This window comes from Glycine soja, chromosome 4, assembly GCF_004193775.1.
Source record: "Glycine soja cultivar W05 chromosome 4, ASM419377v2, whole genome shotgun sequence".
NCBI lineage: Eukaryota > Viridiplantae > Streptophyta > Magnoliopsida > Fabales > Fabaceae > Glycine > Glycine soja.
In genome coordinates this window covers 4,162,930-4,187,781 of record NC_041005.1, presented here as the reverse complement: position 1 = coordinate 4,187,781, position 24,852 = coordinate 4,162,930, and the positions used below count along the sequence as shown (strand labels likewise).

Here is a 24,852-nt window from a genome sequence, read left to right as displayed (position 1 = left end):
GGATTCACGAGACTCCAACAAATAAAATGGACCAGAAAATAAACAAAAGAATAGACAAAGTAAAACATGAGGGAATTTGTTTGGTTTTTTAAAGAAAGAGAATATTATCAAGGGAAGATCAGTGAATGACACTCAAACCCGTTGACAGTCACTCGAGCTTCGTCGTGTTCTGCACCTCTAGCCTTCTTGTCCAGATAATGAACAGTGGTTACACAAATGGGTCTGTCAAAGTGAGCTAAGTTGTTTAAGCTGTGGTGGTTAAACTAATTCTCTAATCAGTTATTATAGTAGCATTTCTAATCTTTTTTTTACTAAAAGATATATTTAGATTATCTTTCTAGATAATTATTGGATAGTTTTAGAATGTTATAGGTTCTTTCTCAATATATGTAAGTGAAGAGTGTTATTGTGTGGTGTCTAAGAACGATTCCAAAGTCTATCTTTAAAGAGTTGTCTCCTACCTCTTTGTTGGAGTAGAAGTATAAAGTAAAGTCTCATCATTGAGTAAAAATGAAAAATTTCTAATCAGTTATTATACTAGCATTTCTCTTTCTATTATTATTATCTTTAAACTAATTCTCTAATCAGCTATTATACTAGCATTTCTAATCTTTTCTTTTACTAAAAGATATATTTAGATTATCTTTCTAAATAATTATTGGATAGTTTTAGAATGTTATAGGTTCTCTCTCAATATATGAAGGTGAAGAGTGTCATTGTGTGGTGCCTAAGAACGATTCCAAAGTCTATCTTCAAAAAGTTGCCTCCTACCTCTTTGTTGGAGTACAAGTATAAAGTAAAGTCTTATCATCGAGTAAAAATGAAAAATTTGAACATCATGTAAGTGAGAAAAAAACTCATAAATTTCAACTTTAAGGTTTTAGATTAGGGTGTGATGTCAAGTTCACTTACATGATTACTCATGACCCATTGGTGTAAATCTACTTGGTATTTATTTCCCTCGATTTTTCAACAATTGGTATCAAAACTTTAAGATTTTGAATTAAAGTGTGACGTCAAGTTCACTTATGTGATTGTTTGTGATCCATTGGTGTGAATCTCCCGATGTTTACCCTTCTCAGTTTCACAACAATTGATATTAGAGTCGATAGTTCGATTTGGTAACCGACTCAAACGAGTAAGATGACAACAACGAATCCATGGATATAGAGATCCCTTATCAAAAGTCTTATTGACGAGTGAGTCCATGCATGGAGGCTAGACAATGAGTCTCGTAAGTGTTGTAGTGGTGCAAGGTACTAGAGGATGTTGGCGACAATGACTAGATGAGTTGGAGTACCAATGGTTAAGCTCTTAGGGTCATTATTGAATACTCGTGGATTGAAAATAGCTTCTGTTCGAGGAAAAAATTATCATGTGGAAGAGACTCGTATTTGAGGGAAAGATTGTTGGATTATAAGTGTGAGGTAAAGTCGTGCATCAAGTAGAAATGAAAAAGTTAGAATACCATATAAGTGAGGAGAAGATCTATAAAACTAAACTTTAAGATTTTGAGTTAAGGTTTGCTGTCAAATTCATTTATATGATTATTCATGGTCAATTGGTATAAATTTCTCTGATATTTATGCCCTCGATTTCTCAACACTCTTTTATTTAATTTTTTGCTTCCTTTTCATATTCGGAATGTAAGCCTTCATTTAGTAGCATTAGTTTATCCCACCTCTTTAATTGATTTTGTTTGGATGTGTTTGTTTATGAGGTGCAGTTTTAGGGACTTGGTTGAGCAAAAGGAGGTAGAGTAAGCTGTCCATAGGAGTGCAACTAAAGCTGACATGTTGGACTTGAGTTGGTATGGTGCTCGGAACCGTGAGAATGAAGATTGGGAGCAGACTGAAAATATCCCTTGCATTTTGAACGGGTGCCTATGTGACTTTTTTTTTTCCTTTTTTTAAATCTGAAATGTTTTTGTCTTTTTATATTTTTGTACATTTTTTAATAAATCTCATTGGGAATGAAAAAGAAACAAGATATGATTTTTTGAATTTTAATGTGCCAAAGCAAAAATAAATGATTCTTTTTTTCTTTTTCTTTTGTTGATTTTAATCCTTTTCTTTTTCTATTTTTATTTTCTCATTTTTTTTCATTTATCTGTGTTTATCAGGATAAAATTGGATATTTATACTTATAAGTTAATTTTGTTAAACATCAAATAACTTTTATTCTTTTTTAAGTATATGATCAAGAGTTTAATTTCGGATTTGTGTGTATAAAAAATTTATTAAGAACTGTCCGTTCCTTAATTGAATCTATCTAAAAGGATTATTTCTTTACTTCTAGACTTCTTAAGGACCTCTAATTTTTTTTATAAGTTTTCATATTGCAGAACCGTTTTTTTTTTCTTTAGATTTTAGGAGTCTTAAGTTTTATTAAAGCATCAAAGTGAATTCAGTATGCTGAATTATTAGCCGTGAGTAAGGGGAATTATTCCTAAGAAAAAGATATCTAGATAATCAATTAATTAAATATGTGATTATAATTGACTCATCTGAGGTAGTTTTTTAACACCCAGGTATAATGAATGGCATATCACATTGTATAAGTTGTTTTGGTCCACGTGTATGGTTTCTGTCTGAGTTTTTCTTTTTCAAGGAAAAAAAATCTGCGAAGAAACAACAGATTTTGGAGCAAACAAAAATAACCTGTTCAAGCAGGTTGAAGGCAACGAAGAGGGGATTTATTTATCAAACCCCTTGGCATGTGGATGTGGTGAATTGCTGTAACCAATTCGGATGACCAGAGTAGGTGACATGAGCTTCCATGTTATAGCATCTTTAATAAAAAATCTTATTTTAAGATCATAGTGATTTTTTTTTAGATCATATAGTATCACATTATTTTTAAGATTTTTTTTTATTTTTTAATTCTAATACTGAATTTTATTTTGAGATTTTAAATATTTTTTTAGATTTTACAAGAATTGAATGTAAATAAATCTTGTGAAGAGAATAGAAAATTAATTTTTTTTAAAATAATTACCTACAAAAACTGAATTTTTACATGAAGATCTAATATCCTATTACTTTAATAATGAATCTTAAGATTAAATCTTAAAGTTAATATGCCTGTGTGATATTATAACATTTGTATTTTGGTAGCTAAGCACGTCTTATGCTTGATATTGGCCTTATTCTCAACGAGTAATAAGGTTTATTTGCTTTATTAAAAAAAAAGTTTTTCAAAAATTAATGAATTATTTAACTGACTAAGCCCAAATCTCCCAAATTGACAAATTATAGGAAACAAAATTCCGATTTAATAAGCCGCAATTTCTAGCTTTCCACCCTCTCAAATTGGTCTATTTCAATCAATCATTCTTATGCACTATATAATAAAGGAACACAGAAGAAATATAAAAAAAATAAGGATTCAAAAATACAAATATCTAATAGGTGGAAGGAGAAATTTGTGGGAAACGGAAACCAAATTATCTGGGAACGCAGAGGAGAAGTAACAGAAGTATAAGCTTTGGTTTAGTTATTGATTAATTAATAACAAATTACAATGGGTGGCGTCTACGGTGAAGTTTTTCAGAAATGGACCACTGGTGAGGTAAGCCTTTTGTACCTTTAATAGGCGGTCATCAGCAGGTGAAGCACTTCATTGGTTTGTAAAAAATAATGAAAAAAGATATAAAATTGGAGTCAGGGGTAATTTTGTAAATAGGAGTAGTAGCAACCAAATAATAAATTAAAAAAGATAGATTTTTTATCTTCAACTTTTTCATTTATATTGAATGTGTGTTTTATTTTGAAATGGTGATAGGTCGAGGGTTTTGATTCAGGATCAAATGTATTGGGGGGTGGTACAAGAGTTTTCTTTCATTGGAATCAGTTTTCTCGGTTGTTTCTTATGGGCCAAGCTTGTTTGAGTGCAGGTTTGGCTTATCATTGCAACCGGGCAAACGGAGGTTGGTGGCAAAATGACTTTTGCAAAAACATCTACACCCTTCCTTTTGCATTCAGTTTCCGTTGGACTGTTGGATTTTGTCTTGGAATTCATGCACAAGTTGGATGTAAACCAAACATGCTCAAAGTAGCTGGAAATAAGGTGCTTCATAGATGGTGCAAGTCATGAAATGAAACACAAGATTGTTAAGAGCAGAGATTTCTGTTAAGATTGCATATTCATTGATTACAGTTTGTTAGGTTATCTGGTCATTTGTGTCAAGGGTTGTTTGTTTTGAATTAGAAATGGAGGTATCCGCAAGGTTTGAGGCAATTATAGAACCATCGTAGCTAGTTATGCATGACGTATGCATGCTTGATCACTATGTCTTAAATTCAATGAAGGTAATTTCCATCTGTGATATGTATGCTGTATTACTTTTCTTAGACATGGAATTTTATAGTTTGTTGGCTAGAAGCTATTTATCGTTTAATAATTTTGAAGGCTGTACAAGTACACATTGCTTCTTCCTATAGCACATTTAGTTTGTACTGTGTTTCTATAAGTATTTGTTTTTGTTTCTCTCATTTATAGTAGCTTTGTTTTTCTGAATTATTTTACCTCTTTGGTGTTCAAGAAAAATTGTTTTGCTGTAGAATTCTTTAGACTTCAAAATTGTCTCTTATGTACATTTATGTTCTGGGGACCAAGTAACTGCTGATTTTTATCTACCTATCATTTGTTGCACCTACTTTCAAACTTCTGCAGGAAATAAGCTTTTCTGCTCCCCGGAGAGATTCGGTCCAGCTATGTTGGCAGTCTGACCCGTCGACTGCGAGATGCAGATGAAGCTACTGAAGTTGCTCATCTCAAGGAACTTTACCATCAAAACAATCCTGAAGCTGTGATTAGAGCATTTGAAAGTCAGCACTCTCTACATTGTAATCCTTCAGCACTTCCTCAATATGTTAAAGCATTTGTGAAAGTTGATAGACTGGATCAAACTAAACTACTGAAGACTTTGCAAAGAGGTAACTAACTATTTGGCTACAACTAGGTGTGTTCAAAACCAAATCAAATCGTTCGTAAACCGTGAAGTCGATCTAAAAAATTGAAAATTGCAAAACCCAAAGATCTACAACTCAAATCTTCAATGTGCTTATATTGCTCAGTTCCTTGAATAAATCATTGTTATTTGTCATTAGTACAACCACTTTCAATAAGTCAATTTTGACTTGATTCAATAATAGAGAAACATGTAACAACAAATAGGTACTACTCTTTCATATCAGTAACCTTTGCAGCTTCACTGTGTAGTTGATTTCTATTTTTGTAAATAATAGTTTCATGCCCCATTTGATTACATTTATTGCACTTAGCATCGAGTCTTTTCCAGCATCTGAATGGAGGGTGTCATTTATTTCCGCAGTGTTGGTAAGACGGATAAGATTTCTTTCAATTTCTTTTTGCATTGGTTGATGTTGAACTAGATCCCGTTCCATCAAAGTTCTTGTTTTTCTTGTATTTGGTCGTATTCTAGTGCTTGACTAGTAAAGCTCCTTCAACTATTGATTCATCCCTCATCAATCTTCTTTGATCCTGAGATTGCAAGGCATGTATCACCTCTATCAAAAAGATCTTGGACAAATCCTTTATAATCTCCAAAGTGGTTATTGATGCTTCATATCTTTCAGGGCACCATAACCATAATTTTTTCAACAATTATAGAATTTGCAAATGTAATGCCTAGCAATCTAACCTTGTTAGCAATGCCAAGTAATTTATCCAAGTATCCTTTAATTGTCTCGAATTCCTTCATTTTTTGCACCTCAAATTTTCTCATCGGGTTTAGCACTTGCATGCCACGAAGGTGCTCATCCCCTTCATACTCCTTTTTTAAATAATTTCAAATTTCTTTGAATGAATCGAGAGTCATGATCGTGGTGAAGATCATTTGAGAAACACCAACAAATAAGCATGTCTTTGTCTTCACCTTCTTGATTTTTTTCTCTTTGTGAGGTTTTATTTGGACCATGGTGGGATTTTCAGGAGCGGTGACACTTCATAATCTTCTTCCATAGCATCCCATAAATCAAAAGACTCCATATAGAACTTCATTTTCACCTTCCAAAGGTCATAGCTCTCCTCATCAAAGACAGAAAGAACAATTTGTGAGAAACTAGATTCAGCATCCATTTCACAGGTCCGTCAAGAAGAGAATTCTGATACCAATTGTTGGTTTTAATTTGAGGAAAAATGTAGGAGAGAAGAATAAATAATAGAGAAAAACGTGAGTTTAATTTGGAACGGTTGACACAATTTTTTTATTGAACAAGTCTCATATTTAAATATATTTGAATAACTAAATAAAAGATCATGCTTCATTATTTTAGGAATTGCAACTGCTGTCGCTCAACAACAGAAGTGAACACAAGTCAGCCATTATATCTGAGGAGAACAGAAGGATTACTGGTTTCCATGAGGGTGGCCATGCCTTAGTGGCAATGCATACTGCTGGAGCACTTCCTGTTCACAAGGCAACCGTAGTTCCTCGTGGCTCGGCTCTTGGCATGGTTACTCAATTACCTGACAAGGATCAGACCAGTATCAGCTGTAAACAGATGCTTGCTTATCTTGATGTTTCCATGGGAGGCAGGGTTGATGAAGAGCTAATCTTTGGAGAAAGTGAAGTTACTTCTGGTCTATCATCTGATATTTCACACGCAACTAATCTTGCTAGGAAAATGGTTACTAGATATGGTATGAGTAATAAAGTTGGACTAGTCACTCACGATTACAATGATAATGGGAAAAGCATGAGCTCAGAAACTAGGCTTCTTATTGAGAATGAGGAGAAGAGGTTGCTGGAGAGGGCTTACATCAATGCAAAAACTATTCTGAGCACACACGATAAGGAGCTTCGTGCAATTGCAAACGCTTTTCCGGAGCATGAGACACTTGCAGGAAATCAGATAAAGGCATTACTTGAAAAAGTAAGGTCCAAACAGCAGCAACATCAGAAAACAATTGAATCTCAGAGCAGTTCACTGCCTAATCCAATTGCTAGTTCTACTGCTGCTGCAGCTGCATCCAAGGCTCAAGGTGCTACCCCTGTGGGATCATAGAGTGGTGACTGGTGACTCATGCTACAAAATAACTATTGGATTCTAGTGTTTCCACTTTAGTCAATGGAACTTAAATTATGTATTCTGGCTCAAGTTTATGTCATATGGTAGTTATTTAAAGATTGTAGGATACTAGTTCCCATTGATTTGTTTTATTAGCTAGTGTTTGATCACTAAAAATTTGAATATTTCCCCCCCTAAAAATTTACAAATTTTGTAGTTGGTTCTTGAAAAATTTATAAATTTTATATTTAGTTCTTGCAAAAAATTATTTTGTATTTGGTTCCCATTGGATTGGTTATGTCAAGTGGTCAAATTTTTAAGATTTTTTTTTTATCACAACGGCTGATATATTTTCCATCAAATGGTGATATCTCAATCTAACATAGTCAATGTAATGAAAAGGATAAAATACAAAAATAAAATTCAGGAACCAAAAGTAAAAAAAAAAACTATATTAAGAACCAAATGTGAAATTGGTAATTTTTCCTAGAACCAAAAATATATATAAGCCTAAGTTATAAGGGTTAAAGGAATTTTGTTTTAAAATTTAGATAGTGTCTCAATTTATTTCCTTTTTTTTCCTAAAGGTAAGGTAACTATAAATTTAAGAAAATGAGTTTTTTGAAATGCATTTTTTAATAAAAAATTCCAATTAAAGGATCTTTTAGAAAAGAATATATATAAATATAATTATTATCTCTCTCCTCCTTCCATTCAATTCACCCAAAATGGAATGGACAATTATTATTTACTTTGATGAATTTGCTTCACTTATTATCTGCAAGGAGTTTGGCAGGGTTTTGATTTCAGGGCAAATACTTGAATTTTTTTAAAAGGAAAAAAGGATTTTTGATTAAAAGCTACGTTTAATCAGTTTAAAGTTTAAAAAAAAAAATTCTCGGGTTTATTAGGAGAAATGAATTCTAACTAATTTAGAATTCGACCAAGAAATAAGTAAATTCTGATTAAGAATTATTTTCGTCAATGATCAAATTCAAGTATTATTTAAACAATTCAACCTTAATTTTAATCTATTAATTATTTGTGTCTAATTACTTACTTAATATTTAAGGAGTATATTATCTAACAAATGTTTTTCTCCTCTTAAAATTCCGATTACACACCCTTGAATCCCACCTAACATCTGCTAGATCCAGCAAAGCAAAGTAATTAGGAAAGAAAAAACATAACATGAATAATTCAGTTGTTAAACCTTATTCGTTTTCATAATCAATTGTTACAAATTCAATTTTATACTTGGAAATCAATCATGCATTCAAAATTTTAACCTAGTGAGATGACCAAAACAAATACTTGTGAATAACTAAAAGCAGCTAATTATATATAGGTACGTAGAATATTTGATATGAAAAATGTTAGTAATATACCTTTTAACATATTTTTTAAGTATATGTTTTTTGTTAAAATTTTAAAAAGTATATATAATTTTTTATAAGTCATACTTCGAATCTTTTTTCTAATTTTATAATTTTTAACGAGTAATAGAGTATACGTTAAAATTGGTGCGCTAGAAATTGTATTATTAGCTTTTTTGGTTTGGTATTTTGCAGATTAAGGTCACATTCTTATAATGCCAGCTCCAGATCTGGTTTGTCTGCGGTCCAAAAAATGCTGTTCTAACTCTAGCTAGCCAAATATCCCTAAATTCTAGCGAAAGACTTGAGAAACTTGTTCCTTTGATCGTAAGCTAGCTGTTCAATAATGCAGCTGAAACAGTGCTCTCAATCATTTAGAAGTAGCACCAAATCATTTGCATTGACCACCCACAACCATTGTCATTCTTTGCTCTAGCTCTAAGGTCACAATCATCAAAACGACCACTCTCCAAATCCCATTTATCATTCTTATAATAATGCTCAAATAAATTAAGTGCGTGTCACACAAAACTACTAATTAATTAAACATAAAGCACCGCATCAACATAAATTTGATAGTACTTGGTAAAGCGCACAGCTTTCCCAAGAATCAAAACTACAACATCATGTCACTCTCAGAACCGCTTTTTCTGCTCTGCAATATATATATATGCCCTTCCTTTACTTGTGACTTTGAGAAACCGGATTCGCCTCTTGTTCAAATGGGTTCACGTGGTTGGATTAATTAGTGCCATTGACAATTGCATTGGGAGTGAAGACACGCACTTATATATTAATTGTAGGTAGAAAATTAAGCCATATCACACATGTCATATTCTATAATCGTATTAGTATTATACTATTATATGTCACTAACTATATGCAAGTAACACGAGGAGACCAAGAAAAACAAAAGTACGGGGTAAGGGGACACAAACTGAGAAAAAGAATTGGAAGATGTATAGATCTAACAATCTTGCCGACTAGGCCGAGAAGTCCATGGTAAGCACGTGCACCCAAATTAAGACACCCCTATCACTGTCATGCACTTCACTTGATGGTGATAAATGAGAAATCACATATACAGTTAGAGATTCAGATGTTGCTTATGAAGAAAAAAGAAGGGAGTTTCTTTAGAGTATATAGAGAACTTGTTCTCTCCTTACTTGTTTTTTGTCTCGCTCATTGTTTTCTTAAATTGTTTACGATCTCACTATCTAATATATCTATGTAGCAGGTAGGTCCATAAGATCTAATACAATATCAGACTTCACATGTGCTTTAGGATGGAAATTAGGATTTCCCCGGTAGAGATAGGTATCCATAGGAAGGGTAGAAAATAGAAAGCTTTTAAAGACTCGTACAGCACCCACGACCCATTGCCTTCAGATCCACTAGCACAATTTTTTTGGGGATCCCTGATTTGGTCCCAAGTGAATTTGGAGTTATGATTTTTGTCACATCCCAATAGAAAAAGAAGAAAGAAAAAGTTAAAATCATGATGCATTATGTGATAGAAAAAGATGAGAATGATATAAAAAGAATGAAAAAGATATATAAGAGAAATGAATGTAAAAACATAAAAAAATAACATAAAAATTTTGACCATTCCACTTGATAAAGAAAGCAATTTAATTCTAGTTTTTGGTTTTGATGCATCTTTTCCGTTACTGTGATCAACTTCAAGGTCTCAATCAAACTCCAAGTAAAGTTGGGTGGAATGAAGCAATCATTAACTAACTAAACCAGCAAACACTGTTTGTGTTGTGTACTTAATTGTCTATATCTTTTTTTTTTCATTTTGTTGCTAATTGAAGGTCAAAAAGGTAAAAAGGTCTTTTTAGTTTTTGGATTAGAAGTTAAGTGCACAGTAATAACGATTTGTCTTTTTTGGTGGTAGCACAGTGATAACGATTAAAGAGAGGAATTGACGACGTTTAACACTGCAGACGGGAGAAGAGAAGTGCGCGTGGCAATAGGGTGGGAAGGACACTTTTCAGAATCCAGAAAGATATAACACAGCACAGCACCTGATCTAACGTTGAACACATTTCGCATCAATTCCGGAACTTGTTTTGCTTGAAACTTGAAACTCTCAAATCTCTCAGTCTGCGGGAAAATCTTACGCATCACCCACAAATCACTGGTCTTCGTAAAGTCTCTTTCCTCGTTACTCTTACATTCTCATTGTCATACCAACCAAATTCACCCCTCCTCTCTCTCTCTCTCTCTCTCTCTCTCTCTCTCTCTCTCTCTCTCTCTCTCTCTCTCTCTCTCTCTCTCTCTCTCTCTCTTTCATCTCTGGTTTTAGCCATTTAGGACTTCAGTTGTTAGACTATAAACATGATCGATCGCTTTGTAATTTTTATTATTTTCAAAATATGTTGTTTACACATATTAATCTAATATCTAACATTACGTTACATCTCACTTCACCCAATAAAGTGATAAGATATAATAAATATATAAAAAATAAGTTAAACATGTCATAAGCGGACGTTAAAAAGTGTAAATGTGAAATTAATCAAATTATATATGTCTATGATGTTATTCTTATTATTTATTTTAATTTTAATTGTCATTAATGAAAAATTATTGAGTTTATAATGATTATTTTAAAACTTATATCTAAAATCATTTTAAATTAATTCATAATACTAGTATAATATTTTTATTAAGGTGCTAACAAGTTTGGAACGTACTGGAATAAAGAAATACAATACAATGCCCTCATTTCCATTTTAGGTTAATTACTTAATTTTTACACCATGTATTGTTCTGATTCACTGAAACCAATGCACAGAATCTCATTCGATCATGTTGGGCAGATCCCGGGGATCCATTAAACATAGATGCATCGAAGAAAACAAGACACAGAGGAGTGGTTAGACTTACATTTCAAAACCAAGATATAATTTTCAGTTGCATTACTATAAGAATAAGAACTTTGAAACAAATTACATCAACAAACTACAATGACAAATTAAAAAGAAAAAAGAAAAACTAAATTTAGGGCCTTCGATTCAGCCCTAAATCTCATATTACAAGCTCAAAATTCATTCCCCCCATACAAATTTGACCTTGTGCACATTTCATGAAAAGTAAGTAAGGATATATCATCCCCCAATGCAATTATGAAAACCAAAAAAAAAAAAAAAGAATAATAAAAAAGAGAAAAGGGATCGATGGTTGATTGGATTGATTAGTGAAATTGATGTCGATAGATAATAACGAATTTTTGCAATGATAATAACAATCAATCAATCAAAAAAAGACATTATTATTATTATTATTATTAAAAGGAGAACTTCCAGATCTTGATTCGAAGATCCACCTTACACTCGGAGTCGACGACGGAGGCCACCGCCGGAGACTTGCCGGAGGGAACGGTTCCTCTGATTCCGTCGCAGGTGACTCGAATTCCGACCTTCTTGCTCTTGAGCCAATCCATCTTCATCTTCACCTTGGTGTCCATCTGAATCTCCACGGGGAAACCTCTCTTCATCTTCAGCCCCGATCTCAGGCTAGTCAACGAGTCCGTGTCCAGATCTTGGGACCCCGACAGCACCGCGCGGAGGCTCGTCTGGTTGTTCTTGTCCGAAGTAAACGCCGTAACGGAACCGTTTCCGACGGGGACGGAGTTCGAGAACACCGTCACGGAGAACGGGTCGTAGAAGAAGACGAGGTGGTTGTTAGGGTTCTTCGCGATGAGAGTGAGGTTGAAGAGCGTGGTGAGGTGGGAAGGGGAGTCGGCGGAAGTGGTGAGGTTCATCTTCGCAATGCGGAGGTTTGTGACGGAGAATTCGGGACGGTGAGGGCGGTAGAGTACGTAAAGTGCGGCGCCGACAATGGCGGCGAGGAGAGCCACCGCGAGGAGGGTGAGGATGGTCCAGAAGCAGCAGCAGCAGCAGAAGTTGCGGTGGGAGCGTTGGCCGCGACGGTGGTAGTGCGATTGCGGCCGGTAAACTTGACGGTTGGGGTTGTAGAGTTGAGACTTAACGGGTCCGGGATTGCCGTTAGTGGCGGCCGCGGCGTTTCCGTTGGGTTTGGAAGCTGGGTCGGACATTTTGAGTACTACTAAGGAAGGGGGTTGAGAGAGGAACAAGTTTTGTAGAAGAGATAGATAGCTACCTAGAACCAAAAGTGGATGCTTCCACCTCACCAATATTCCAATCTCTTCTTTTTTCTTACCATTATTCTCTCTCTCTAATCTAAACTTCTTCTTAATTTTATTATAAGACTTGAAAGCCAAGTCAAGCTTTGTGTTCTGTGTCCAGTAATTTTGCTTATCTAACACACGTCGCGCGCTGCTCTTCCTAACATGTGATTCAGTTGAGTGAACTCTCGGTAATCTTGGCTCCACTTATTTTCCATCTTTTAAACAACGTTCACACTCACTGTTTTTTTTTTTTTTTTCTCCTTTATCAATTACTATTATTATAATAAACAAATTCAAACTACTACAGCGTAAATTAATTACTTCCAGAAAATTGTTCTTAAGAGTATAGTTATATTTTTCTTAGAATAAACGAAACAATTTGTCCCCCAGTCAGTAACGGACTTAGAACCATAAGTCATGAGAGATAATTTATTTTAAATTAATAATTAATAATTATTATCGTGAAAAAAGAGAAAAAAATAGAGACAGTGAGTTCAAAGGTGTAAAATTAAGAGGACAAATTATACACATTTAACATATTTGCATGTAATTTTTTTAAAATACATCCCTTAAATAAGTGTGGATTGATTACTACTTAAATTTATTTAAAGAATTAATCTCTTTTAATAGATTTTTTTTATATGTATGCGTCCAGAATTGAACTCATAATCATATATTAATGTTTTTCCAAATGCATAGTTATATTGAAATTTAATTAAAAAAATTATCTGTATTAATTTTACTCGACTTGAATTAAATTGGTCAAATGTCTTATATAATATGCTAGAGACAAAATAAAATTGAAACGCAAATTTATGGTTGGAGATAAACACTTGCATTGAATTGGCAACTTGGTATACGGAACAATTACAAGCCCCAGGATGTTATGGCCAGACGTTTTTCTCCGTCTTTTTGTTTTCAGATGTTTATTTTTATATTACTATGTATCAAGCACACAAATAAAGGAAATATCAAATACATTTTTAATATTTTTAGTTAATTAAAAAGGTAAATATTGAATTATTTCATATTCTTAGTATAATATGAAGGTCAAACTAATTTTTCTTTCTATAATGTGATCAAATCTAATCTCTAATGCCCCTGCAAATTTGAAATATAAAAGTTTAGGCAACCAAATACATTTCCATCCGATTTTGTTGTACTATTTCACTACTTTCCAATCATCAACAGCTGGTAAGACAAATGGTCTATCTAGGACGAATGAAAGGTAAGTAACGCCGTGTCTGGTTGTAACGATGAAATATTTTAATCATTTAAACCGTAACAAAAAAAAATTATCGACTTCCCATTGGTAAAATCAAATACGTATACTAATGCAAGAGGATTGACATGCAATAATTAATTAATTATTATTACCACAAAATAAGGCTAAAAGTAGTAACTATTATAACCCATTGCAACGGGGTGAAAAAGATTATAATATGCGCATTTTGATTTTCGTTGCTGATTGACACCTGACAGTGTAACTATAAGTATTAGTTTTGTAATCAATTAATCATTTTCGTTGTTGCACTTGCTTGACTCCAAAGTCAACAATTACCATACCTCTAACCTCTCAACCCACTCCGTGGCCCATTTCTAACTCAAATCCTACTTCAATATACTACTGGATGATTATCGTAATATTTTAAGTATGAAATGTTTTAGTTATTTTTTTATATAAAAAAAAGTATGAAAGGTTTTGTACAGAGAAGAATGACTGAGTACCAGTGTGCTTTGTCCGAACCAAATCTCTACCCTGTCAGGGTAGAGCACCGACACTTGGATTTTTACTTATATGAATTTTAAAGAGGGGGGTTTCTGGGTGTAAGAATACTTAGAATAGAGATGATTTTACAGACTTTGGTATGTTTGTGTAATGGTTTGCATATGTAAATGGACGTTTGCAAAAGTATTTCACACTCATGTTTTTTTTTTCGGTCTATGATAAATAATTAGATTTATCTTAAAATTTATGCGATAACAAGTTGAACAGATAATCAAATATATATTTTCTCCTTCCAAAGTACTATCATTTAAACTAACTAATAAAGGTTAGTAAAATTACTTTTTTTTTACAAAGGTTAACATGAATAGAATAGATATGCTCAATAAGTCTGGAAAGTTAAAGTTAATATTTCTTCCTCTCATTATAATTATTATGCAAGAGAATAAAATTATTTTTAAATAATTATCATTTTAGTTTGTAACATTAATTATTATTTTTTATTTATATCTCTTATAATATTAATAGTATATAACAAATTCTATAAATGAATTAATGATGATATATGATTAATTTTATAAAATTATTACTTTATTTTTATTTATTTTTTTAGTATGTTTAAAATAACCTAGAACTATAATTATTTTGGGATGGAAGAATAATTTTTATAATTTTTTTCATCACATTATTTTTTTATCATATTATGCTATATTTACTATTTTTTATTTTTTTTTCTTGTTAATTTTGTTTTCTCCCAAGGTATAATTTCTAAGAGAAAGTAAGTAAAAATACTTCTTATTTAATAAAATTAACATTAGTAGAATAGAATAGATATGTTTAACATGGCAGAAAAGTTAATACTAAAAATCTATAATTTCTCCGTAAAAAAAAAAAAAATCTAAAATGTCATAGGTAGTGTCACGATTTTCAGAATTTGTTTAATAATAATATTTTTTTAGAAAATTAAATTAAGTTAAAAGGCAAATACTAGTATCTTTAAAACATTAATTGAGAAGCTAGAAATAAAATGGTTTTATGAAGAAAAAAAAAGTATTACCTACCCACCCACCCCATTGTAATTTCCATTATAATTTAATCATAGTTTTTAAAAATAATATTTGTTAAGTTCTCAATTTATATCCTTAAAATACTTTTAAAACATTCAATGGTTTAAATTTTCTAAATAAAATGTTGACAAGGAGACTATGGTTCCTGTCAAACCTCTTCTTTCTTCCTTATAAAGTTTCATTGCCCCCCCCCCCCCCCCCTCTCTCTCCCTCTCTCTCTCTCTCTCTCTCTCTCTCTCTATATATATATATATATATATATATATTATTAAATCCGTTTACACTGAATGTATATTATTAAATTTATACCAAATCTTAACCCTTAATTGAATTAAATCCAACGTTCAATATATGCCACTTTAAAAAAATTCTATATATGCGAGGCACCGTGATTCACTTTTCCCTATTTTGATTCTGTTTCAGACTTCTTTTGTACCCTTCAGGTTTTTACCACGGTTTCTCGTTCTCAACGTCAGTCACCATATGGGACTCTTCTCCCGGTGAAACCTCCACGTCCAGCTAAGAGAAAATTAGTTCCAATTATATCAATTAAATATTTCTCAACGTATCTACAAAGCAATTATGGTTAAGTTAAATTATATTTTTCTACAACTCGTCTTACAAATCTTTCTAGTAATAAAAAAGTAGATATATTTAATGTTTTAGAAATATAAGACGCATTCAATACTTATTATGTAAAAAAATGAAGAATTAGTAGAAAAATGTTGTAATAAGATTTATAATTATTTGTTATTCTTTTGTGATTTCAAATAAAGATTTTCTCAAACTTGTATTGATCTCTCCCCCTTAAATATAGTTATTAAAAATGGATCCAAATGACGGTTTAATTTGTTGGGGCTTAAATCAATAAGGCTTGTCTAGACTCTAGACAACTCAAAAAAGGTTTTGAAAAAATATACAGTAAGTATTGTTAAATTTATATTAACATGTATTTTGGTTTTTAGAAAACTTAAAATTCTTCAAATTAGTAATCTATATAATCTTCTGGACCATATTTTTTCAATCCTCCGGTTGAGATTAATCGTTTGGAAACCCATTTGTGAGCTGGAGACCCGCATTGTGAGCGCAACAGTACTACTACAACCATCCACCACATCCTGCTCCACGCATTCTTTTCTTGCCATTCCAATTTTCAAGTTCAATTCAATCACTGAATCTCAAGAGTTTCAGTTTATCCAATTGAACTTCCCTTTCCAGATTAGTTTTAGGAAAAAAGTTTTTAAACGCATCAAATTATGTACTCAATTGTTTTTAGTAGCCTAATATTCTAGATGGTTTATGACTACTCGCAAAACAAAACCAACGCGGGAGCAAAGATAAAAACCATTACCAAAGTATTTTGTTTGCTTCTTTTTTTCCTTCCTAGTAAGGAATACCACGTTTTAGCTTCTAGTTACAAATGTTCTAATCCTAATCCTAAATAAGAAAATGTTGGGTTCCTTACCAGATTATGAACACAACAGTAATCCGGTGCATGTATGTATGTAGCCTCGAACGTCTCCGAGTGCTAGTTACATGAGCCAATGATTCCTCTAACCACCAGAAAAAAAAAATAGCTCCAAAATAAATAAAAAATTTATTGAAAACAAGTGTATAAACTCTACATTTCAATTCAAAATCTTAAGATCTTTGAGATTTTTTATTATTTACACGACACTCAACTTTCTTATTTATATCTAATATATGACTTCACCTTCATATTTGTAATCCAATAAAAATGATTCATTTAATCATTACAATTTACAATCTAGTAAGCAAAACTGTAGAAGTAACATTTTTTTATGGCTTTAAATATATAAAAAGAAATCAACCTCCAAACAACGAATTTGATCTTCCCTTACCATAATGAAGTAGGAGGGGGGGCCAGAAGAAAATGAAAGATCACCGAACCTAATACAAATATATAATCATGTGTGTGTGGGTACAAGCCACATGATTATGAATATGCAAGGAGCCATAAAATAAGCAGACATAAAAAGATTAAAAGTTATTCAAAAGGACAAAGCAACAGCATGTGAAGGGAGCATATATTTTGCCAGGTGCGCATCTAAAGCGCCAACACGTGCCTTGACCTTTGTTAGTGTGAATCTCGAATCCTCTATTGCCACCTGGATTCATCCATGATAAATCCAGAAAGGAAACATACAAGAGTGCAATCTTAAGTCCCTCACAAGTTCACAACAGAATCTATCATTGCTTTCTGCATGTTAGTTATTCTCACATCCGAAAAAAAAAAAAAAAGCTCATGAAAAAATAAACTCAACAGAGACTAGTTACAAAATTCTCATAGCATCACGTTGATGAATCAATAATGCTGTCACAAATTTCACAAGGGCAATGAACAACGACAAAGAAAAACCAATTCAAGTTAGAAACCTCTTGTCTGTCACCTCAGGTCCTCAGTCATACATATTCCTATATTATCTGAAATGCACAAAAGCTTTCATACACATGACGACCCACCAGGCAAAATCAGATTGGTGTCAACAGAGATTCCTTTGTAAATAAAGAGAAAGGAATTTGAGCCCACTATACAACTAAACTAGTTAGACTTACAAGTTATGGAAGAGAAGTTTTAGCTTGATCTACCTCGCCAACCATGGTTTACATAATTCTAAGGCATTTTCACTCATTCATTGCTGCAATCTCTCTCTCAGGCATCCAGGAGCAATTGAGCAATCATCAATTCTCTCTACCTCTTCATGGTCTATCTTTATGATCAACTAATCTATCATCAAGCCAATAAATGAATAAGAAAAAGGGATCACATCTCTTCTTAGGGGACAGCAGTTAGAAAAGGTGAAGCATATAACTGGTTCAAAAGTAGAATAACAAGGAGAGTTTGATATACCAATTTCTAAGTATAGCAACAAGACATTTTGATCAAATACCTTTGAAACTTTAGTTCCCTGTTGATGAGCATTACGCTGAGTAAAATCGGGATCAGTGCTAAGCACAAGTGTTCCAAAGAATGCCCACTGATGATGTAGTTATTTACATGGTACAATTTCCTGTCAGTAGCACCTTCAAATTTTGCTAGCAGATAAATCCCTGTGCCAAAAGAGTTCAGGCTTCAAAGCATATCCACAACAATTAAGAGAATATGGTCATTTCTTAACTTTTATATCCTCAATTCATACGTTAACAGCTGCTTTATTTTCTTTAAGATTTGCATGATTCAGGAACAGAGCACATTTTGGGGCAGGGGGTTATAAGTGAAGAATGTTTCAACTTTCACAGGACTAAAACCGCTGACATCAAAGAGGTGGTGAACTTCAGAAATCAAGATGCATGCCTCAAGTATAATGGTGTACTTTGTCCAATATAATCAAAACACGGCATTGACAATTAGAGATAAAAGTGTAATGGATACAATAAAAATGGTGTCTTACAAAAACAGGTAAGAGTTATATCCCCCAAAATGAAACCATGGAAATTGCACTTCATAAATGATCATTTGTTTCAGAGAAGAAGGTCTACTGATGAAACTACAGTCAAGTCCCAAATCTTGAAAACTATAAAAACTATAAAAGTGGACAGAGCATTCATATGGTGTTGGCATGCCCTGAAACCTACGTCATGTTAAGATACCCATCAAATCAGGATTGGAAACTCTTTATGTGTCTCATGGCATGCAACATCTTCGATAAGATTTCTATATTTCTTCTTTGCATAATCAAGCAGAATATCTTAGCATTAAAATCATAAACTAAGGTTCTGTTTGGAAAATCTTCTCAATAAGTACTTATAGAAGAAGAAAAAAATGAGTTGAACTTCTCTCATAAGCGAAAATCAATTTATGCACCTTATAGTTTTTGGAAAAATTATATGAGAGAGCTTCAATAAAAGTTAAGTACATAGGTTGTTTTAGCTTTTATGGGAGAGGCTCAATTCGTTTTACCTTCATATTTTCTTTTTCTACAAGTGTTTATGGAAAATTTTATCCAAATAGGACCTTAATCAAAGAATAGACAGTCTTCCTTTATCCAAACAAAACAGTTTGCTAGAAATGTAACCAGTTTATTAGTGAACACCTACAATTTCCATTCAAAGACAAAATCCTTAAAGGTATCCACTATCCACTACTAAACATCAGAACTATAGCCAATGCAACTATGAATGACAACTTCTTTTCTTATATAACAATCAAAAGATTGTGAGATATCCACCCAAACTCGGTAAACAGATAATGTATCTCAAAAGCCGTTAATGGCATAAGGTTTACTTCTTCTAGTACAGTCTTCTATCCCTATTCCTAACTTCATTAGAGCAATGACAGTAGGGCCCAAAAGAGATATCATCATAAAAAGATAAAAACTAAGCAAAGTTTTAGTTTGCTAGTGAACAAATGTATCCTAGGCACTCTCCCTTAATGATGCACTGACACAATAAACTCTTATTCATTTAACAAATAATTTTCACATCAAAAGCAGGAACAGGCAGTCACATAGAAACTTCGTCCAGGAAAATAAAAAAAATACAAAATTCAGGGCTTACCTGTAGAAAAAAACCAATATCTTGAGTGAGTATATTTGGAGCGGTACAAGACTGCTATTACCGGAATAGCTAGAGGCAGAGTCAACTGGAACATCATGCAGAACCGAACATCATTATAAATTCTGCAACCAACTAGCAGACAGAATTCAGCATAAAACTTGGCTACTAAAGCACCTTCATTTGATGCATGGGAATTCCAAGACAGAATAAGTATGAATAAAAAAAAATAAAAACTAACCGTTCATAAATTACACATAGAAAGGCAGCAAGATTGAGTGCAAACATACAACACAGTCCAATCCTCTGGCCCAATCTCTCAACAACCAAACTAGACAAAAGTGAGGAGAAGGCCACCATCATCTGCCATTGACAAAACCAGTGAGCTTCACAATGAAAAAAGAGAGACAGAATAAGGAGCGATCCCACTTGATTACAACTTGCAAGAAGAGTATTTTGAGTAGAGATGAGTTAATAGAATCAGAAAACCGGTAAAGTGTCACGGAATCATCCATTTTGAAAACAATAAAGCAATTGGAGTATGGGAAAGGAAAAGAATTACAGATCAAACACAGAATACTAACTAACCGGTAAAGTGTCCCATAACACACGATGGTCATCGGGCTTCAAATGGTAATAAGCAGAGCCAAAAGCCACACCCGCTATTCCAGCATAGAACAGTGCCCATGTCCAAACCTCTCCTTGGGAACTGCAACAACACAACACAACAATGTCAGTTAACGGAGGAAAAGGAAAAATCAATTTTTTTACACAGGAACCGAAACCTTATGTTGAAGACACCTTCTTCCAGGGCAAGCACAAGGCCCAGAACACCCACAACTAAAAACGGGAAATTTGTCATCACATTCAACGTGTTGGGTACTCCTGGAGAATCTAAAATAATCAGAACATCAAAATGAAATTCATACAAAAATTATGATCTCGTATGCAATGTGGGTGGTTACCGAGAAGATTGCGCATGTCAACGAATTGGTGATGCTTGGGAGAGCGAGGGATTCTGGGAGTGAAGAAGATTAAACACATGCAACAGATAAACGTTGCTCCCCATATACGAATTGTCGTCCACCTTCTGCATTGTTGATTATTCGGCTTCGCCACCCAACCTAAACCCATTGGTTTTTTCTTTCTCGCTTTCTCACCTTTTTTTTTTTTTTCGATTTAAAAGGTTTTGTTGAAAGCCTGGGTTGGTTTGGAGGTTTGGAAAAAGTGTATCTTTCTGTCTGAACACCGAACAGAACAGTGTCCCTCTGCGAAAAGGAAATTTGTCGTTAGTTTGGGTTTTGGGTTTGAGTTCGGTTGTGATTTTGATTTTGATTTGACTTTCCTTGTTACTTCGATTCGAATGAAAAATAAATAAAAAAGAATGCTCATGCTCATTTTGGTTTCATTTCATTTTAGGTAGGTCCCACGTGGCTATGAAATCAAATCAAGTATATCTAACGTTTATAATTTGGGTGTCACTGTATAACGTATGCGGTTCTCCCTTTCTAGTGTGTGTGTTTTATCCGTTCTCACACTTTCCCATGCACCTCAACACAAGTAAGGTATAAGCATGGACTGGGATTCTTCGTTAGAGCCCGTTTACTGAACCAAATGAGCCCAAACTAGGGAAGGTGTAATGTAACTCTGCCTCGTAGGCAATTACTTCCTGCACCCTTTTTTTTGCTGCACCTCAAATGTTTAAAAATTCTTATGTTATCCTCCCTTTAGAATGATCATTCCAGAAGAAGTGTATCCCTATTCCAAAATATGATTTTCAAATTGAATTAGGTGATGATTTCCATGACTAATTATGTTTTATAACCTGGAAGCAAGGTGTGATTCGGATTTCAAACTCTATTGCTATAAGGTCGTGATCTCCACAGTAGCAACAATTTTATCACATGCACAACTCAAAACCATAGGGTTGCAACCTTAGAGCTCAAGTCTTAGGTTTGATGGGTGCCACATTAGGATCGTGCCAAGATGGCAAATTGGATTATGAATAGAATGAAGAGTGAAAGTTGCCACCAAACTTTATTCAGGAAAAACATATGAAAAAATCTCAGAAAGATTTATAACCTAAAATATAGATTTGAGAGTTGATCACACATAAAGAAAGTATTAACACTATATTGTGTATGTTTTACAATGATTACCTTTAACCTAATGTATAAATAATGATTTAGCATAAAATATTTCATTATAACACATACAGAAGACTAAGTTTGATACTATTACATGTTTTTTTTTCCTCTCTAATTCTCTTCCGGCTTAAACACAAAATATTCTCTTGTCTTGCCTTTACATGCATTAAACTGAAGTAAATATAGAATACATTATCAGTCTTCATTACAAATAAAAAAATCTTATAATATACTAGAATCAACCTAGTAAAATATTGATAGATACATGAGGTTATAAGTTTAATTTTTGATGTAGCCACAGTAAAAAAAAAAAACATAAAATTACAGTCTTATACATTGATTGTTATTATTAAAAGTGAAGTCCCAATCATGTTATTATAGATCAAATAAATTTTTAAGAGAACCACACTCTTAATGTATTGAAATAAAATAAAATTCTTAAAGTAATTTCTAATTAAAAAGTTTAGTTACATCTCCAAATTATGCATCTGATTGTAAAAGATGGGAATCGCATATCACCAAAATTGGACGACATGTTGGGAGGTGGGATTAGGTGACAGCGCGGGTGATAGACAGCCGTGGTAGGGAAACATTATCCCCATGTGCGAAACGGAGCAGCGAAGAGTGATGGTTTTGGTCACACGAGGAAGAAGACCTCAGCATGAAAGTCTGCCACGTCACTGTTCCACTGCCAGCGTGGCATCGCACTCTCTTCAATTTCAATAGCCAGCCTCTGTTGGTCTTTATCATTTAGTAGTAGTAACAATTACCAACACAGAGTGAGAGAGAATGGCTTTGATGGAAGAGAATGCTTCCTCCACCGAAGCTCTCACCCGAAAGCTGGACGAGATTCTGACCGAGACGGAGAACGATGTGGGCCAATTCTCTTTCGAAGAAGAAGCGGTTGAAAAGTTCATGCAAGAGCTTTACAAAGAGATCATCGCATCCCCACCAACGCCGTCAGAACCACCCTCATCCTCAAATGTGCTGCAGGTGCAAAATGACTCCATTGTTGCTCAAGATGAAGGGGATTTCGACGACGATGAGTGGCTCGCTAGGGTCCTTAGTTCTGGTCAGGCTCAGGTCCTCGACACTTGTGACTGCTTTTGATTTTAACAACAAACAACAAAAATCAGATCAATGGTATCCTAGTACAATGTGTCATGTACTGCTCCAATAATATATATATATATATATATATATATATGTGTGTGTGTGTGTTAATCCTTCCTTGTCTACCTCTGCAACACCGCTTTCATATAAATGACTTCCTATTACAATCGCCTTTTAGTTTTTTAATCTTATCTTTTTATTTCTCAATCAAGCAGCTAACTCAACAATTAGTCCATCTAATTTCAAAATATTAATATGACTAGTTGTAGTTCGAAAAATTACATATTGTCGTTGTTAATTACTTAATGTTACTATGATGCTGAAGCCTCCTTAAAAAGTAAAGTTGACATGGCTATGCATGTTTCATCCAGTTTTCGAAACAGTACTATGTGTATGTCGCTCCTTTCCTGAGATGTTTCTGGGGAACGAAATTCCGATCGAGGCTCGAGACTCAACCGTCTAGTTCTCAACTACTGAAAAGAAATTCTGCATGTGCTTGACTTAAAAGTCAATTTATAATGAAAATGTGGTTGAACATCATAGTTGTATGGAACAAGGATTGATATGGAAAATAATCGAAATATGTTGGACGATCATGTTTGCAACTTTTATGATATGAAAAGGCCAGGTTGATTCGTTACGCAATACCATTACCAACATGCAAGCGCGCACACACGCAATTAGGGAGCATTTTATTTTGTTTTTTCATATGGACTTTAGGTAGGATGATGATTAAGGAATTAATCGATGAAAAATAGTACAACATATTTTATTTTAAAAAAAATTGAACAGTTAGAGAACATTTGTTAACATTGGCTCGGCTAGCTATTTGTGTGTTTCCATGGGCATTCACTTGACTCAGCGTAGGTGAGGGTAATTAATGAGGAATCACAATCCCACCAAAAAAATACCAAGTTTCATAAATGAACCATTTATGAGCTGTGCTTGTTAATTTATTTGATCCGATGTGCCTACACGTACAGCTAGTCTCACCATTTATAATCCTACATAAAGAAATGATACACGCGTCTCACCGCTTTGCTGACAGTGTTCAAGAAGTATTAATAACATCTCTTTTTTAATTTGCTTATCTTCGTAGAATATCCTATGTCAACCGCACCTTCACTTGTAATTTATGCTGACGTCTAAGGTGGACCAGTATTTAAATGCTCTACTGATAAATCACATCATATTTATATCAGATAAATAAATTATAACAGATAGATTGAATAGCGGATATTTAAAAGTAATTTTTACTAAGTTTTGTAACTTAGTATTTGGTTTAATTATTGTTTAATGTTTTGAGAAGAAAGTTTTTAAAATCAGTGTGAGTCTCACACTTTTTTTATTATATTTTAATTTAAATACTTTTTTCATCTCTTTTTTTATTTTATTTTATCCCTTACACCTCTTTTATTTCTTTAAATTAAACGGTGTCGACTTCTATAAAAATATGATTCTGTAGCTTAGTCTTAAATCCAATATCTTCTAGGATTAATATTTTTTAGAATTGATACTCCAAGGTCAGTAGTAGGAGCATCGATTTTAGAACTAAGCTACAAAATCTTATTTTTATACAAGAACTAAGTAATAAAATTGAATAAATCTAAAAGCAAAAATTATTCTTGAACATCTTTGTGGGTATTTACATATTAAAAGAGAGAGAAAGAAATAAGAGATGGATGCTTAATAAGATTGATGTGTAATATGATAGA

At 33.3% G+C, this 24,852-nt stretch overlaps 3 protein-coding genes across 5 annotated transcripts; 1 reads left to right on the top strand and 2 right to left on the bottom strand.

The window, feature by feature from the left end:
* The first annotated feature begins 6,297 nt into the window (after positions 1-6,297).
* Positions 6,298-7,223, top strand: LOC114408824 (ATP-dependent zinc metalloprotease FTSH 4, mitochondrial-like). The gene has a single exon (XM_028371999.1). The coding sequence runs from the start codon at positions 6,411-6,413 to the stop codon at positions 7,029-7,031; it is 621 nt and encodes a 206-aa protein (XP_028227800.1). The 5' UTR covers positions 6,298-6,410; the 3' UTR covers positions 7,032-7,223.
* A 4,083-nt stretch (positions 7,224-11,306) lies between these two features.
* On the bottom strand, positions 11,307-12,697 carry LOC114408823 (NDR1/HIN1-like protein 13). The gene has a single exon (XM_028371998.1). The coding sequence runs from the start codon at positions 12,474-12,476 to the stop codon at positions 11,706-11,708; it is 771 nt and encodes a 256-aa protein (XP_028227799.1). The 5' UTR covers positions 12,477-12,697; the 3' UTR covers positions 11,307-11,705.
* A 4,956-nt stretch (positions 12,698-17,653) lies between these two features.
* On the bottom strand, positions 17,654-21,236 carry LOC114408822. 3 transcript variants are annotated; one of them, XM_028371996.1, is made up of 7 exons: positions 20,843-21,236; positions 20,663-20,771; positions 20,466-20,586; positions 20,119-20,240; positions 19,881-20,002; positions 18,275-18,434; positions 17,654-18,106 (listed from the first exon to the last, which is right to left on the bottom strand). In XM_028371996.1, the coding sequence occupies exons 1-7, from the start codon at positions 21,009-21,011 to the stop codon at positions 18,103-18,105; spliced, it is 807 nt and encodes a 268-aa protein (XP_028227797.1). In that variant the 5' UTR covers positions 21,012-21,236; the 3' UTR covers positions 17,654-18,102. The 3 variants fall into 3 exon arrangements, with proteins under 3 accessions (XP_028227797.1, XP_028227795.1, XP_028227796.1); XM_028371994.1 differs by having other exon boundaries at positions 17,654-18,111; positions 20,843-21,235; XM_028371995.1 differs by having other exon boundaries at positions 17,654-18,111; positions 20,663-20,762; positions 20,843-21,233.
* Positions 21,237-24,852: the final 3,616 nt, after the last annotated feature.